The sequence below is a fragment of the Labeo rohita genome, chromosome 7 (assembly GCF_022985175.1).
Source record: "Labeo rohita strain BAU-BD-2019 chromosome 7, IGBB_LRoh.1.0, whole genome shotgun sequence".
Classification (NCBI taxonomy): domain Eukaryota; kingdom Metazoa; phylum Chordata; class Actinopteri; order Cypriniformes; family Cyprinidae; genus Labeo; species Labeo rohita.
The window spans coordinates 25,328,865-25,346,451 of NC_066875.1; the positions used below are offsets into that span (position 1 = coordinate 25,328,865).

Here is a 17,587-nt window from a genome sequence, read left to right on the forward strand (position 1 = left end):
GAAATGTGAAGAGGAATGATGCGAGGAATCAAAGGAATTGGGAATATGTGGAATGATCAGATCAGATGACAAAGTTTTTTTTTAAACTTTATTTGTTAAAGGTGAGTTCATGGATCACTCATGTAGTACATGACATTCTTAATATTATGATTAGCTTAGTTACTGTTGGTTTTTTGGATGTGAAAGCACTTTTTGACAGCAAACTTTGCAACAGCGATATTAGAAAATCCATCAGAAATCAACTCCAAAAGTAAAATGGCTGCCTGTTTAAGCCTCGGATTCAAACATCTTCTTCCTGCCACCCATGCCAGCCTTATCCTCAATGTTCTTACGCCAGTCTCCCACTGCCTCCTTATCCTAAAATAATAATTGATGAAAGAATTTCAAGATGAAAAATTACAGTTGACATAACTACTTTGGCGGGTATAGGTTTCTTTATTTCCATAGCGTGCACTCACCTCCTCCTTGACCTCTTTCTTGACCTGTTTGAGGTTGGCTCTTAGGTCCAGAGACACCTTGTGTTTGGAGCCCAGCAGGGCCTGCAGCATGGCATCAGCAGACATACGTACTTTCTTAAGAGCGGGTTTCTTGAATTTACCTATCAGGTCCTGAACCTTTATCTTCAGATCCTCAATCTAAAAAAGAAAAGCAGTGTTATTTGCTGAAGTCAAACCCATTAAGGATAAACAAATGAGAGAATAGAATCCATGCATTTAAAACCTCTTTTTCGCTCTTGGCAACTTTAACAGACAGGTCATATCTCTCCTCATCCACCACATCAATCTTCTGATGAATCTCTTTGCAAAGATCCTGACCACAGAGGAAAACATTTAGCAGAGTAAAATACTGCACTAATAATAAAAGTTTTCGTGAATGTGTGAAGGGCTGTCACAATTCCTTGATTCAATTCGAGTACTCTATTATTGTCATGTTTTGGGCTTTATTAATCAGTCGGACCAGGAAAAACATTTGGAAAGTTATAACAAACTGAGGAGACGAATGCAAAAAACTCTCTGAGGAACAAAAGGTGTTTGTGGATGGCCAAACTAAACCGGGATTTCCAATGTTCACATTCGCTCTTATCATTCCCGGTCAGGTAGGTGAAATAGTAAACTAATATATTAATTAATACTGCTCGTACGTATCTTTAATACCTATTAACTTTAGTTTGCCAAAATATTACGCCCTTTCCTGCTTACTAAGTCCTTCTCTATATGATTTAGCAGCTTCCACACGTTTTTTTCCCCCGTGGTTTAGACAGCAAAAATTAGCAGAACAACGTATTCTGTAGTACATTAACCATGCAATCCATGCTATTGTTTACATCCGACTATCGCCAATATGGCCGTGCATCCCGGTAACTGACCAAACCATGACGTAAAGGCAAATCCTCTGTAAAGCATAATGCTATTGTGAATTCGGCAATGCTACAATTCAATAAATATATGCAAAGCAGGTTTAACATATGCGGTTTCATTATTTACGTGTGTAGGTTACATATGTGCATCTTAGAGCGACTCTTGGAGCATCTCAAACTCTGTCTCTGCATATTGTTGTGATGTGTGTTTATTGTAATGCCATTTATCTGGGAACGCCATTTCGTCAGATTTGTAAGGTAAATAATTTATAAACCTATGCAAACACAGGAGAATACATTAGTATCTTTCTCGATATGCTAACTGTTCATTTTCAACTGTTCAATTTCAAAATGAAAGTTTACCCTCACTCTGAGTTTACACGTTCTGATGTCCACATATTCAAGAAATTACCGTGGCTGTGGCATTTCTATCATAAGAAATGGGCGAATATTACAGATAAGGTGGACATTTGAATTAAATGCTGTTTAGCCAATATTAAACAAGGACTAGATTGCGCAGTAAAATAAACCTTGCTCTGCAGGTATTTGTTATAATGCATAATGTACGTTAGCTCTATTGTTTATAATACATTATATACTACATTATAAAACAGTTCAAAACATGATTGCATCATTGCTATTATATACGTATTTTAAGTAATTTTAAAGTTTACTTCATTACAAATTGTTTTTTTTATAATTATCTGATTACACGATTAATCGGTACTCGATTACCAAAGTAATCGTTAGTGACAGCCCTACATGTGTACCTGTAATTCCTGCATTGAGCCAGGCAGAGACAGAGGAGGACATTTCTCCTCCATATAACGAACTCTTTCCTCCTCTATCTGCTTCACCTCAGCCGCCAGCAGGTCCTTGGCTATACCCAGTATCAAACTCTAGAACAAACAAGGGGGAAAAGACACATGCAACAAAACACACATCTCACAAACCGAACAGACTCAAATGCTCATGTTTACCTTGAGGTGATGCCGACGGCTTGAGGTCATCTTTTTTCTGTTAGGATTTTAGGAGAGTAATAACATATTTCAACACTTTAGAAATTAATCTGTATTTGTGATTGACTTTATTTTTCCTGCTGAAGATGCGTTTACAGACTTACTCAGACATGATGGCAGGTTTGTTGTGCTCTTCTGTTAGGAAACATAAAGAACAGGATGAGACTGCCTTAAAGACTGATTGTCCAAGCATTGTCTGACGGTCAACGCATTGAGCAAACCACGTTTTTGGTGATGGTCAACTTCTCATTAGCTACTATGTTACAGTTTTTCTCGATTGCTAAAACACTATACCCAGTCTTTTGAACTAAAATTTCAAAACCATAATGCCATTTTTCAAAAAGCACACCCATTTCCATAAACTATAAACACTATTCCCCTGCTTTAACATATGAGTCAGATTTGGTGAACTGTTACTGCAAAACTCTACACACAAATCCCTACATTTCTCAGTGCTTACACCATGTGATCATTTAGAAAGCACTAGCATTACTGTTCACTCAAGTCTGCAAAGTTTGAGGTCAATTAGCACACGATTACTCAAGTAGAAACACTAGGAGTCAAAATTTATCACACACCAATCAGAACCTTCGATGGAGATAAAAGGGCCAAAGTCAGCTTACAGTTTGGTGCATTTCTCAACCTCCACATCATCTAGTCACTTGTACACATCATAAAATGTTTCTTATTGTTTTTTAAGAAGTTGCATTTGCTTTGTACATTCATGCAACTGATTATGCAACTGATTTGTCTGCTGTTTCCTACATTATCAGTTCCTATTGTCATGTTGCTATAATCTTACCCCTCAAAACATCAAATCATTAGCTCATTGCATATATCTTTGCAGTAAATGCTACATTTTTGATCTAGTTCAATGCTGTCAAGCATATTCTACACATTTCTATTAGACTTTTTGTAAATTTGCCAGAATATTGACTTTCACCAGTGCAGAGACTACAGATCAACCAATGATAAAGCTGTTTTCTGAAATAGCTCAAAGGTACATCTCAACATCTCATGAACCTTCAACTGGAAAGCATATATAGACAGAGGACAGCACAAGAGTTACAAATTCTGCCTTTGCCTATATGTCCTTTTTTTTTTTTATTTCACAATGACTTTGTAATGTATTTATACTTTATTTTATTTTTTTATGTATTTTTTTTTTTTTTGTCTTGTCAGACCACTAGTAAAAGTGTAACTGTGAATCCTATCCGGTCTTTTTCAATCAATATCCCGCATACAGTAATATGCAATTTTGAAGACAAAGAGTAGGAGGTGAAAGAGGAAGAGAAGGAGAAGAAGGAGTAGGACGACGACAACAACATGGTAGAGAAATAGGAAGGGCAAGGGCAAGAAAACAAGCAGTCTTATATATTTTAGCTGATGCGTGCCAGGGTTGTGTCAGGCATGCCAGAGGATTTTACCCCCGCTGCCTGTCCAGGGCCAATTTAGTCTGTGATGTTGAGGAGGTTCTTTGGCCTGTCCCAGACCAAAGACATGGATGCTGGTGCAGAATAATTATTTTTGTTGCTGTTTGCTGTTTTGTGCTATACTCTACAGTACACTAAATTAAGGATTAAAACACTTGCAAATGCATACATTTGTTGTGTTCATCATGTGCATTTCTTTTCTCAAGTAACACTTATTACCAGTTTTTGTAGTATTGTTTTGAATTGATCTCATGGGTGTGTAAAACTCTGTTGTAGTTTGTGTGTTTTTGAGGGTTTGTGTGTCATGTCTGAGAGCAAAGTTTGTTTTTTTCAGCGAGATTGAGTTGTTTTGAGTGGAGAGCTTCATTTTGACCTGAATATAGTAAGTTCAGAGAATTGAGTTAGAAGTTACGGATTTGTGTTTAGAGTTTTGCCAACGCGAGGCATAATTTCAAGAAATGTGTTTAAGCAATTGAGAAAAACTGTAATTACACATATGCCCTGAAGAAACCCTGTACAAGCTGGCTTGCAGTCAAGTAAAAACATATCATCTCAAAATTGAAAAAAATTCTGCAGTGCAGTTTCCTTAAGCTCTTCTCTGCTGCGTTCATCACATACACCCCATATTCAGTTACAGCCACTGACTACTGCTATCAACAGTCATCACTTTTAACACTGTAAACTGCAGCTATAAACAAGTCACACTCCTCCACACTCAATTAACACTCTCATTCATTACACAGAGAACATCCAACCAATCACATGCAAGAATATCAAGTTAATGTTGGTTAATGAAGTAATTAACTTCTGTATTCACTCATGTATACATTATTTACACCAAAAACTGACTGACAAAAAAGGAATATATGCTGAGCATATAATACAGACAGCTGCTGTACAAAGATTTGTTGGTCCTTACGTTGATCCTTATGGGATGAATATATTTAATTAACATGAGACCCATAGTAATGATAAGCAACTCACATATTTTATTATTACAGCTATAGTTACATAGTCAGTGACGTGAAATTACTGATGTTTTAATGTATTAGACAATAAAATGAAATAAATCTGGGTGATGTCATAGGGCTATGCTGCAATGTTTCACCCAGTACTAGCATTTAGCTGCATGTGACATAAATGTGAGTGAAGCAGAAAGCTGATATCTGTGTGTAAAATTATCCAAAGTGTTGAATCAAGAGTAAAGGGCTTAGTACATTAATCAGAAACTGTCAGGCAACAGATCAGTCACGCAGAGGCTGCCTCGATCCTCTGCCTCTCTTTTGCGTGTGCCCTCTCTTTCAGTAATAGTATTTAACATCCTCAAAGTCATACAACTTCTCTTTCTCAAAATTCCTAAAAACCATATGTCCAGAATTCCTCAAGATCTATAACTGGAGTCTAGCTGCAGTGATGAGCCGGGTGATGGATTGACAGAGGCCTCAGATTTCAGGGTTATTGAAATGTTAGCGCACAGTGTTCCCTCAGCTCTGCTACATTACTCATTATATGTTATCTTGATAATATATGGACATTTTTCTGGATTTCAAACATTCTTCATTTAAATAAGGTTTGATTGAAATATTTACGGTAAATTAAATACACAGGGCTCATTCATAAGCCATTAACATTATTCCCTTGACAATAACACATAACCTCAGGTTACTCCAAGAGGATTCCTCACTTTGGAAACAAATGTCTGATAAAAGACAACACACACTGCATGAAACACAACATGCAAGAGGATGCTTAGGCTTAAAATAAATACTCTAAACATCTGCTGAATAGAAGAAAGGAAGCAAACTTAATTTACTAATCACTGAATATATATATATATATATATATATATATATATAGAGAGAGTATATATATGTAGAAATAAAACTAATAATACTAAAAACACATGATAAAACACATCCTACATCCATATTATATATTATTATTAATTTGGTGTGCAAGCTAAAAAACATACCAAAGTTCAACAAGTAGAAGAGCTTGCACACATAATGGTAGAAGATTCTTACAATTTTTTTGTAAGACATCTTCTATCATGTGTGAGAGCTCCTCTTTTTGTTAAAGTACTAAATTAAAAAACAGCCATCAATTATACAGCATGTGTAAAAGGCCAGAAACATCTCACCTTTAAGAAAATCTGGGTAACAGGACAGACCAGGAACTGCAGGCGGCCTCTGTACTGAAAGAGGGTTTTGATAGCATTCTGTGATGGCTCAGCAAAACCCTTTAACTGTTTATGGAATTAGCATCCAGTGCAGACCAATGAGATTTCATCCTGTTGAAAGGCAATATTACCCCTCCCAGCCTCCCACATATAAATAACCCTTGCTTTCAAGATTGTTTTTCTTGTTTTATTGCTTATTTACTTTACTCAGTGCCCTAATGAGTTACTGCACTCTGAAAAGCATAAATCACCATAGGAGACAGACATTCAACCAAAAACACACATCTACTTTAACAAGCAATGTGAATAAGTGGCTGTTTTAGGAGGTCAGTATCATTTCGATAAAATACATTTTCTTTTTTCTTTCCTTCATTCTTTCTTTCTTGGTCTTTCTTTCTTCTGTTTTGGTTATAAAACACTGACAGATTTTGGTCCTGCATGTTGTGCCTTAAAATTATGATGTGGGCAATTTTAAAGAGCAAAAGTAATTTAAAAGATTCAAATATTAAAGAATCAAAATTGTCAGCACCAGAACCACATTCCACACAGTTAATAGACAATTGTTCGTCACAACAGTCAAGTGTTTAGAGTTCACCGAGCAAAAGTATAACATTCCTACATTTCTACAATTTAGAAAGTTTGTCATGTATACTATGAATCTGTGTTAACTGCATATGCTACTATTCTGCCACTGTATTTTAAACACAAGTGCAGTGCAGCAGTGGCATAAAATTCACGACATGAGCCAAAAATATACTAGTCATCCTCAGGAGAAACTGTATCCATCAAGCTTGACTGACCTTTCATTTAGTAGACAGTTTCCGTGGGCTAGAGACTTTGTGACCCAGCGGGCTTCTAATTCCAAGGGGTGGGGGGGAAGAGGATGTGTCAAAGCTGTCATCAACATGTGTGTACATGTGTGCATGTGGACATGTGTGCATTAGTGTGTGTGTGGTGGGTTTGATGCTAGCTGTGACTCTATGAATGATCCCAGTTTGAGACCCCAATTGGTGCTGCCAGTCCAACCCCGATAGAAACAATCCTGAAATAGTTAAGACATGATGTCAGACCAATTTTACCCATTAACGCTTCCGCATTAACTCTTTCAGTGCCCGTTATAGCGCTCAGAAAAACATGCAGAGACACAAACTTGGTGGATGTATTTGAAGTTTATAATTGCTCAGCAGATCATTTTTGACAAGCTATTTTGGCTTTTTGAATTTATGAATAAATAAGAACATTTATGCTGTGCTCATTCCAGCAGCTGTGTCATAGAAATGCTACAGTGTTTTAATAAAATGTCTTCATCAAGAAAAATACATGTAACCCATGATTATAGTCTTTATTCTTTAAAAAAGAAATAACAGTTCAATTTGTATTCAAGAACAGTGGTGAGTTACTGTTACAATTGAGAGAAAAATAAAAAAAAAAACAAAATTGCACCAAAATTGAGACATTTTTTTTTTCTTTAAGACTTGTCATAATATTTAAATCAGGTTGATGAATTGATTCTGAAAAGTAAAACAGATTGCCCCCTTTGCTAATTGCTGGTTGGCCAGACTAGTTCTTTAGACACAGTCTTAACATAGTGGTTATGTTAAAGCAACTGGCCCCTGGTTTGTTTCATCAGCTGTTCAATCAGAGCTGAATATGACCCTTCTCATTTGCAGTGACTGTATGTATGAGCAACTAGATCCTCCAAACATACTGATTCTCATAAAAGATGAGACAATCCATACTTTTTATAAACCCCTAGCTCAGCTATTCTAGGCAGGCTGACAGATGTTCTGATATGACCACAAATGTTTCTTGCTATAAGACAACATGACATTTTGACAATACAACTAGCAATATTTTAACATTTATACAACAGCAATTAAATGATACTTATTTTAACCAAAAATGGATAAAAAGTGCACATAACAATTTTACTGCTGAACTGTAACACAGGAAATGTGCTTGTAAATGATCAGTTTGCTAAAATCAAACAAGAAGGTCACTACTTCCTTCTAACACTTTAGGAAGTGATTTATTAATTTAGCAAAAAAGTATTTAATAGCAATTAATCGCATTCAAAATAAAAGTTTATGTTTACATACTGTATGTGTGTGTACTGTGTATATTTATTATGTATCTATAAATACACACACATACATGTATTTAAAATATATATATATATATATATGTATGTATATATATATATTCATTCTTTTTATATAATTTATATTATATATATAAATATAAATATTTTATATATAAATCTAACATATTTTTCCATAATATATACATGTGTGTGTATTTATATATACATAATAAATATACATAATACACAAACATATACTGTAAAACGAAACATTTATTTTTATTTATTTATTTATTTTATTTTGCAGCCCTAATTGTGAATATTATCAAAGCTATATGATACACATGGATTTTTGGAAAGGAAACGTTAAAAGAGAAAAGAGAATTATGGAAAGTCAATAAATGTGAACCTGGACCACAAAACCTCAAGTCAACCAGATGAAAGCTGAATAAATAAGCTTTCCAGTGATGTATGCTTTGTTAGGATACAACTATTTGAAAACCTGGAACCTGAGGGTGCAAAAAAAATCAAAATATTGAGAAAATTGCCTTTAAAGTTCTTAGCAATGCATATTACTAATCAAAAATTAAGCTTTGATATATTTACAGTAGGACATTTACAGTAGGAATCTTTACTTAATATCCTAATGAGTTTTGGCATAAAAGGAAAATCATTTTGACCCATAAAATGTATTGTTGGCTATTGCTACAAATATACCCATGCTTACGACTGGTTTTGTGGTCCAGGGTCACAAATTATAAATAATTTACTCCCATTTGATGAATAATATTTAATTATGTAATCCATAAACAGAATTTTTTTTTTTTTATATATAATCCAGTTATGAGTACTCAATTTTTGGAATCTGATTACATTATCCAGATTACATGTAATCACTACCCAGCACTGCCCCAAAATATATCAACCTAAATAATTAAGACAGTTTTGAGACAGTACAGCTATGTGGCATTAATCCCAGTGGTCGACATCTATATTATTCACACTATTCACTGAGCCCAGCCCAATAAATGATAGATGTACTCCAAATAATTTTGACATAGCCTAATGAAACTTTAGAGAATGTCAAAGGGCTGCTCTCAGATACGCATACTGATGTCTTCTAGCTTACATGTAAGGCTTTTATAAAGGTCAAAGCGAGTTGGGTGAAGAAATATATAGCTGGATCATTAAACTTTACAGAGTGTCAAAAAGTGCTCTCACATGAATGTATTCACATTTCAGGATGACTTGCTGGCCAGGCTTTTTAAGAAGGTCAAATCATACAGTTTTGCTAGTCTAAGCTCATCTCCCAGTCTGGTCTGATTGGTCTGTTGGCTGGTTTTAGACAGCTTACGTGAACTTTTTCACATCAGCTTGAACTGATTAAGGCTAGCAAACCTTTGGCTTAAGACACTGGTAAAAAGGGGATGCACTTTATGTACTTGAAACCTAAGTTTAGCAATTTTGCAACACTTTTTTGTCTATCAAATTTAACTTAGAACAAAGTCATATTTTTAAAACAGTGTCATCTTAAAAAAAAAAAACACTTTAACGGAGGAAAAAAAGACAGTCTAATGTTTAAAATGTCACTGACCAAAACTGTTGGCATTACAAATACATGACATAACAAATATAAACTTGTAGCTACGCCAAGCTGTAAAGTCCACAAAAAAAGAAGGCGACATTTAAAGGGTTAGTTTACCCCAAATTTCAGTGCTTCTGGTTCTGCTAATTCTCGAGGAATGCAAACTCCAATTTTGAGTAAATAATGCATTTTTAAGTAAATATTGTTATTTGGTGTAACACCGGAATTTTTGGGTGAACTATCCCTTTAATGTCTGTTCAACCTCAGGACAGAGGGAGGGCGGATAAGAAAGCTCGTCACGCTGTTTGTATAGGAAATACTGGAGTGACCTGACATGCACACTTCCCATTTAGTCGACTCTCTCTTGTGACACAACGAGTCCCGCGTTATTTTAGGCCAAACCACGGATTGTGATTCACAGCGTTAAAATACATGGAGTTTATTACATTGAAGGAAAAGAGCGCTACGGAACCTGGAAAGTTGCCGTCGATCTTCCACACTTCAACTACTAGTGTTGAACATTGACAAGCAATGTTGAAGCAGTATCAGCCTACAAATGCGTGCTCTTGTCTTAGTGTTGTTTTGCACCGTTGCTCTGCAATGGGATCGTGTCATTTGCCAGAAATTTGTTTACCAGTCAAATACACACCTCGTACCACACAGGAATGGCTGGCGTTCAGACAGACCTTCAGAAGTCACACCGGACCGCAATGGAGACGAGGTGAGCTGAACAAAACCTCTTTGAAATATGTGATCACGTAAAAAAAAAAAGACGCTGCATGTGTCAATCATGATCGCTTATGATGACTCAGATCAAACCCACTACACTCAAGTTACTGAGTGTGCACAATAATGTGTCATTAACGTGTCAGATACATTTTGGTGTCTTTTTCCTTAACATTAGTAAAAATAATGTGGTCTGACTACAGTTATGCTGTCTAACTACTAGCAAAGAATCCCGCACAGCTGCATTTGTTGATCTGTGTTGCAGTGTGATGTGGTGATGAACCTGTCTGCCAATCAGAGATGTGAGTTTGTGAAGAATACATCGGACTGTACTTCAGATGAAGGCTTTATCAAATACCCTGTGGTCACCTTTTGCCTGTTCCCACCTAATCTGCTGCCCCTAGCCATCACACTCTATGTAAGGACACATTTAGCTTAGCCACCAAACTCACTGTTTACTTTTTAAGCTGTTTACATATCAGTGAATTGAGTGTTATGTAAGTTTATTTTTGGAGCGTGACATATTTTTGTTTGCATATCCAACTGAAACTAATAATAATGCATTATCCAGGCTGTGTAATCTGATTTTAAATTGGTTGCACGTTTTATGAACTCCTTGGTTTTGTATGTTGTTAAAGTCACTGTCACGTTTTCTTTTTCCTTCCCTCTTCTTTATTTCTTCCTCTCAGGTCCTCTGGTTGTTTGTTCTGTTCTATGTTCTTGGGCTGATTGCATCAGATTTGTAAGTTGTGTATTTGAGAGAATTCTAAGTGTTATTAATCGGCTTGCACGTGCGGTTGGTGGTCAGTTCTTCTATTGTAAAAAAAAAAAAAAAGTTCTTCTGTTGTCTTAAAGAGACAAAAATTTACTCAACCTCACATGCATTACTGATTTTCTTGTGCACAACATACACACAAAAAATAAGAAAGTTGGTATTCGTTGATTTCCATTTTACGGATAACAACAACAAAGCCCTGAGACATTTTTCAAAATCTCTTTTTGATCCAACAGGCTACTCATATTTAGCATATTGTAATAACTGAGCCTGACTGAATTAGGTGTAATCTAAAAGGTAAAAATGTGAGAAATCTTTACTTTTAAAGTGAATGTTCAGTGTGTAGATTCACATTGTATTTCCTTTGCAGTTAAATTGATCATTAGGGCTGTCATGCAATTAAAATTAGTAACTGATTAAAACTTAAAACAATAATTGCAGCACTTTAGAGACATGTGTATTTTTTGTGTTCTTATAACAATATCAATAGAGCTGAGTTGGCCATGACCTAGGTTTCACTTCTCTTAGCACTCATGTGACAGAGACAATGTATTTCATTTATTTGGAGAATTTAGAATTAAGTCTCTTTATTTTAAAAAGGTTCTGCTTTTTGAGGGTCGAGATGGGTCAGCTCATCATTATGTTGTAAAATTTATTTAGAATGAATTTGTTCTATAAAGAAAAGAAATTTGAGTTTAAATGCATTCGGATTATAATATGTACTTTGATTATGCTGTTTTATGTCTTTTTTTCTTTTTTTTTTTGCAGTTTCTGCCCAAACCTCTCAGCCATTTCCTCTACACTAAGACTGACTCATAATGTAGCCGTATCCTTTAAATAGTTGATACGTGGCGGAACAGCTATTCCAACGTCAGCTGATCCTTGTAATTTGTCCTCATTTTGCATAGGTCGAGGAGGTTAATTACTGCCGCTGTGGACCTCTGCTATGTCCTTATCAACCACAGCAGTGATAAACTTCTGAGTCCTGAAGTGAAGAGAATATCACAACATGCTAAACAACTAGACATATCAAACGAATGGTCTGTTACAAGCTAAGAGTGTGTTATTCTCTGTACTGTTTGTTTGGAGTGTAATACGGTTTGTGTTCTTGAAGTTCATGCGCATGAGCGAGAAGAGTCTTTAAAGTGTGTTTGTGTCATAAAAGTATGTGCATGACTGAGAGGGGTGTGTTGTATGTGTGACTGAGTGCAATCCTTAGTGATGAGTTTGGATTTTTTTGGATGCTGGAAAAGGTCCAAACTGTGCGGTGAGGTTGTGTTGGGTGTGTTTTCGTCATTGTTTTCCATGACTGAGTGGAACAGGGAGTAACGTTCCTGGCCCTTGGAAATGGGGCTCCAGATGTGTTCAGTGCCATGGCTGCATTTTCTCGCCCTCAGACCGCTGGTCTGGCCATTGGAGCACTGTTTGGTGAGAGATCAGCTATGTTAAAGACGCATACACCAAACTTCTATCATACACACACATGCACATCAAGGACGTGTATTGGAGTATTTAAGGTAAACTGTTGCTTGAATCGTGCAAGTGGTTTGACCATAACCTTGGGACTGTTTTGACTGACAATAGCAGACAGGGGGAGTATTTGAAACACATTTCACCTTTAAGTCTTGTAAACAGATTCATCAATCATAAAAAGGAAGAAACATGAAAAATGTTTTCCTAATGTTCATTTTTTTTTTTTTCTTCCTAGGAGCGGGAATCTTTGTTACAACAGTGGTAGCTGGAAGCATTGCTCTGGTTAAGCCCTTCACTGTGGCGTCCCGACCATTCCTTCGTGATGTCATTTTCTACATTGCGGCTGTGTTTTGGACCTTCAGTATCCTGTATAAAGGCCATATTACCATTGGAGAATCCATAGGTACAATAAACGTTATTCACCTAATCACATTTGTACCATTTTTTTTTTATTCATTTAGGAAATTTACACATATTTTCATTCTGCATGTTCCATTTTCATACATAATATATGGATGCAATTGAAATTTCAATTTGTTCGACAAATCATCCATTTCTTCTTATCATGCTTTTCTGTTCTCCACAGGTTATCTGGTGCTGTATATTGCATATGTTGTGACTGTGATTGTTAGTGCATATATTTACAATCGTCAGAAGCATCAACTAAATGGATCGGCCCAGACCTCAGGCAGAGAACAGGGTAAAGAGACTGCCGTCTTTTTTAGCACTGAACTCAAATCACACACCACACACTTTTTTACCATCTTTCAGTCATATTACAATTCCTGAATAAGGAGTATCAACCTTTTCTTTTATTTAATGTAAACGTGTTGTAAACTCACATAATTGTTTTTGATGACTGAGCTTTGGTTACTTGTGTACTTGTTCCCTTCCCTATTAATATGAGTTAACTGCACTAAGCTCAGCTGTCACATATTCAGATATAGTGCTTACAACAATACAAACTCAAAGCTCTGTCTGTTTAAATAAAGTGCTGTTGATGTTTATGAAGTAAAACTAATGCTGTTTGACTGACAGCTGTGTTAGTCTGGGCAGAGATTAATGAACTGCTGTTTTTGATTTTCAGAAGAGATTCTCCCATCTGATTCATGTAGAGAAAATGGCAGCATACAAGCACATGGTGGGTCACTTCCTCTCAACTTAAAACTGTGTTGGCTGAAGTTTCAGTGGGTTATGTGTGATTGTTTTCAAAACCACAGACTTTCATAATCATGTGGCTTTGCTATCTGCATTGGTACAGTGAAAGTTAGCGAGTTTCGCATCTTTAAGGAAGTTCTGTGATGTAGCAACTGTATTGCTATGTGTTAAGTTGTTACATTTTATGTTTCTGTGCTTTGATTTAGACTACTGGTTTGTGTGAAATTCTCACATATGTATTTGTATGTGTTGATGTGTATAAATGTATGTTTCAGATGAAGATGAAGGAGAGTATGAACCTTTGCTGCCTTACACTCAATCCACTGCTCAGATCTTCCTGAATGCCATTAACCCGGTGGACTGCCGGACCTGGAGGAGACAGCACTGGAGTGCCAAAGTCCTCAAAGTGATCAAGGTTGAAAACATGTGAATTCACTTGCACGATCACTTCCTGGTTCTAAATGAGTAATCATTTTTCTAGTAACCTGTTGTTTAAAACAAATTTGTCCAGTTGTGGAATAATTGAGCTTTATATTCATGCCAATGTAATTTTAAGGTGACGATCCTGTTTTGTCTATCTGACTGTGTTAGGTGCCTGTAGAAGTGCTGTTATTGTTGACAGTTCCTGTAGTGGACACAGATAAGGAGGACCACAACTGGAAACGCCCACTGAACTGTTTGCACCTAATCACTGGGCCTCTGGTCTGTGTGCTTACCTTGCAGTCGGGCAAGTGTAAGTCAGTTGGCATTTTTATTTGAACCATGTAACCAAACTTGTTTAACAGCAGTCTCTTGTGTGCACATAAAAAGTGCAGTTATGTCATTGCTGTCATTGTTTTGTTACTTTAATGCACCTGCTGCACTCCGTCAGATGGAAATTCCTCCTTTGTGCCAAAAGACAAATGCTGTTGATGCAGATTTTATGTTCTGTAAAGTACATGTGACTAAAACAGACTATCTTTCTCTTTCGTTTAAGATGGCTTATTGCTCATTGGAGGAGAATTTCCAGTGTGGGTGCTTGTACTCTGCATTGGAGTCTTCCTCTCGGGCATAGTCTTCTTCACTACCACAAATGAGCGGCGTCCTAGATATCACTTTGTATGAATCTTCAGTTCATTCAATTTATTATTGTGATAACAGCTGCATTACTCCATTATTAATATTGTGTAAATTTTACATTTTTTTTTAAACTAATTCTTTAAGTAGAACTTTAAAAAGAACAGAATTTATTTGAAATATAAATCATTATGTAGACATTATAAATGTCTTTACTGTCTCAATTTAATTTATTTTTAAATAAATATATATATATTTTTTTGATGTTTGTGTGCTTGTAGATCTATTCTCTGCTAGGTTTTGTGGTCAGTGCGCTGTGGATCAGCACTGTGGCGTCTGAGATTGTTAGTGTGCTGCACCTGCTGGGGGTTGTTCTCAGTCTCAGCAACACTGTACTGGGCCTCACCTTGTTAGCCTGGGGCAACAGCGTTGGAGGTATAGAACTTATCTTCTCATTATTTTATGATTTTTGCTCATAGCCAATATTCTAGGACTAATTTTGCATCTATTAGATTGTATTGTTTTCTTTTTTGTTGGCACTGTTAAAGGGTTAGTTCACTTCCACAATCAAAATTTCATGATAATTTATTCACCCCCATGTTATCCAAGATGTTCATGTCTTCTTTCTTCAGTTGAGAAGAAATGAATGTTTTTGAGGAAAACATTCTAGGATTTTTCTCCATATAGACGGCTTCACTGGTGCCCAGTGGGTTGAAAGTCCAAATTACATTTTCAGTGCAGCTTCAAAGGGCTCTACATGATCCCAGTCAAAGAATATGGGTCTTATCTAGTGAAACAATTGGTCGTTTTCTAAAAAAAAAAAAACTACAAGTATGTAAGTATATACTTTTTAACCACAAATGGAGGTTTTGTACTAGCTGCGTCTTCACGCATTATGCAATCACGCTGGAAAAGTCACACGTGGTTAGTCCTTCATCCGTGTAGTTCAGTTCAGAAATGTTGGTTAAGGTGAAAAATTCAATCTCATTTTCTCCTCCAACGTTTGTCATAGTTGTTTTACCTTATTTCAGTACTTCTGCCTACGTCACACATGTGTGATTACATAATGCATGAGGTTGAGCTAGTGCAAGATGAGCATTTGTGGTTAAAAAGTATAGAATTTATTATTATTATTATTATTATTATTATTTTAATAATTTTTATTTATTTAAATGACCAATCATTTTGCTAGATAAGACCCTTATTCCTCAGCTGGGATTGTGTAGAGCTCTTCGAAGCTGCATCGAAACTGCAATTTGGACTTTCAACTCATTGGGTACAACTATGTGGAGAAAAATCCTGGAACGTTTTCCTCAAAAAACCTTATTTTCTTTTTGACTGAAAAAAGAAAGACATGAACATCTTGGATGACATGGGGGTGAGTAAATTATCAGGAAATTTTTATTCTGGAAGTGAACTAATCCTTTAAGTACTAATGTAATGCATGAGTTTTTTAATTTTTTGAACACTAGATGGCTTTTAATATTTTAAAGAATCATACACCAGTGGGATATTACACACCATTATGTTTTTACCTCTGTAATATTTGTGTGTTTTCACAGATTTCTTTGCAGACATTACTATAGCCCGTCAGGGATACCCACGGATGGCCATTTCTGCCTGTTTCGGAGGCATCGTCTTTAGTATCTTTTAACATAAAAGTGTTAATTTAAAAGTGTTAATTTTTCGTTTATGTGTTTTAACAAATATATCAACAGCTTTAATCTTACTATTTATTTACAGTATTGTAAATATCCTGGTACATTAGAGATCTACATATGCCTTTAACACTACATTAAGACATGCTGTTTGGTGTGGGTCTGGGATGCCTGCTGCAGTACTTTCAGACTAAAAATGTTGTGATGGTATGTCTCGCACCCTATGATTTACACACCAAATTCGGTCCTGGAGGGCCGGTGTCCTGCAGAGTTTAGCTCCAACCCTAATCAAACACACCTGAACAAGCTAGCCAAGGTCTTACTAGATATATTTGAAACTTCCAAGAACGTGTGTTGAGGCATGTTTGAGCTAAACTCTGCAGGACACCGGCCCTCCAGGAGCTGCTATATACTGTCCTGTGGTGTTTACCTGAGAATGTGTTGGAAGCTTTAGTTGAAAATTCCAATTTTTATCAGTGATGGAGTCTGATCTCTGTGTTTTCTGTTGTGTGGTCAGCTGGAACCAGAAGGGATGTTGTGCTGGGTTCTCTCAGGAGCACTGGGTCTGTCTCTCATCCTCTCCTTCATACTGGTTCCTCTTCAGTGTTTTCACCTGAACCGAGTCTATGGCATTTTTCTACTGATCTTCTACGTTGTCTTCCTCGTCGTTGCGCTGCTCACCGAGTTTAGAATTATCAAATTCTGACATCAGCAGAAACACTAACTGGACAAGTGCAAAAATCTTTACTCTCTCATAGAAATATATAAGAAATGTATTAGAATATATATATATTTTTGTAACTGTATGTTTTTGAAGATCATGAGCCAGTAATTTTCTGTACACTAGTTAAAATTTCAAACAAATCTTGAATTATGAGATTGAAGTTATTATTGAAATTATTTAATTAAATGGATACTTGCACATATGCTTTGGTTTGTGTGTTTTTTTTTTTTTTTTTGTAGTGAAATAATCACTCTTTTGATTGAACTGGTTGAATCGGTTCACAAAATTAGTCCGAACTGCTCTCAGGTCACAATGAGACAATAAACGATGAGTAAATGTGTATTTCTGTAGCTGTACTGAT

The 17,587-nt window shown here is 36.0% G+C and overlaps 2 protein-coding genes across 2 annotated transcripts; one reads left to right on the forward strand and one right to left on the reverse strand.

Moving 5' to 3' along the window:
* Nucleotides 1–89: 89 nt before the first annotated feature.
* Nucleotides 90–6,049, reverse strand: tnni2b.2 (troponin I type 2b (skeletal, fast), tandem duplicate 2). The gene is made up of 7 exons (XM_051115918.1): nt 5,950–6,049; nt 2,481–2,511; nt 2,338–2,374; nt 2,128–2,256; nt 721–810; nt 459–635; nt 90–357 (listed from the first exon to the last, which is right to left on the reverse strand). The coding sequence occupies exons 2-7, from the start codon at nt 2,486–2,488 to the stop codon at nt 268–270; spliced, it is 531 nt and encodes a 176-aa protein (XP_050971875.1). The 5' UTR covers nt 2,489–2,511; nt 5,950–6,049; the 3' UTR covers nt 90–267.
* A 3,911-nt stretch (nt 6,050–9,960) lies between these two features.
* Nucleotides 9,961–17,428, forward strand: slc8b1 (solute carrier family 8 member B1). Its single transcript, XM_051115806.1, has 15 exons — nt 9,961–10,377; nt 10,648–10,800; nt 11,072–11,124; nt 11,926–11,983; nt 12,480–12,585; nt 12,866–13,033; nt 13,217–13,330; nt 13,718–13,771; nt 14,064–14,203; nt 14,380–14,521; nt 14,765–14,886; nt 15,126–15,279; nt 16,407–16,487; nt 16,645–16,709; nt 17,020–17,428. The coding sequence occupies exons 1-15, from the start codon at nt 10,213–10,215 to the stop codon at nt 17,206–17,208; spliced, it is 1,764 nt and encodes a 587-aa protein (XP_050971763.1). The 5' UTR covers nt 9,961–10,212; the 3' UTR covers nt 17,209–17,428.
* The last annotated feature ends 159 nt before the right edge of the window (nt 17,429–17,587 follow it).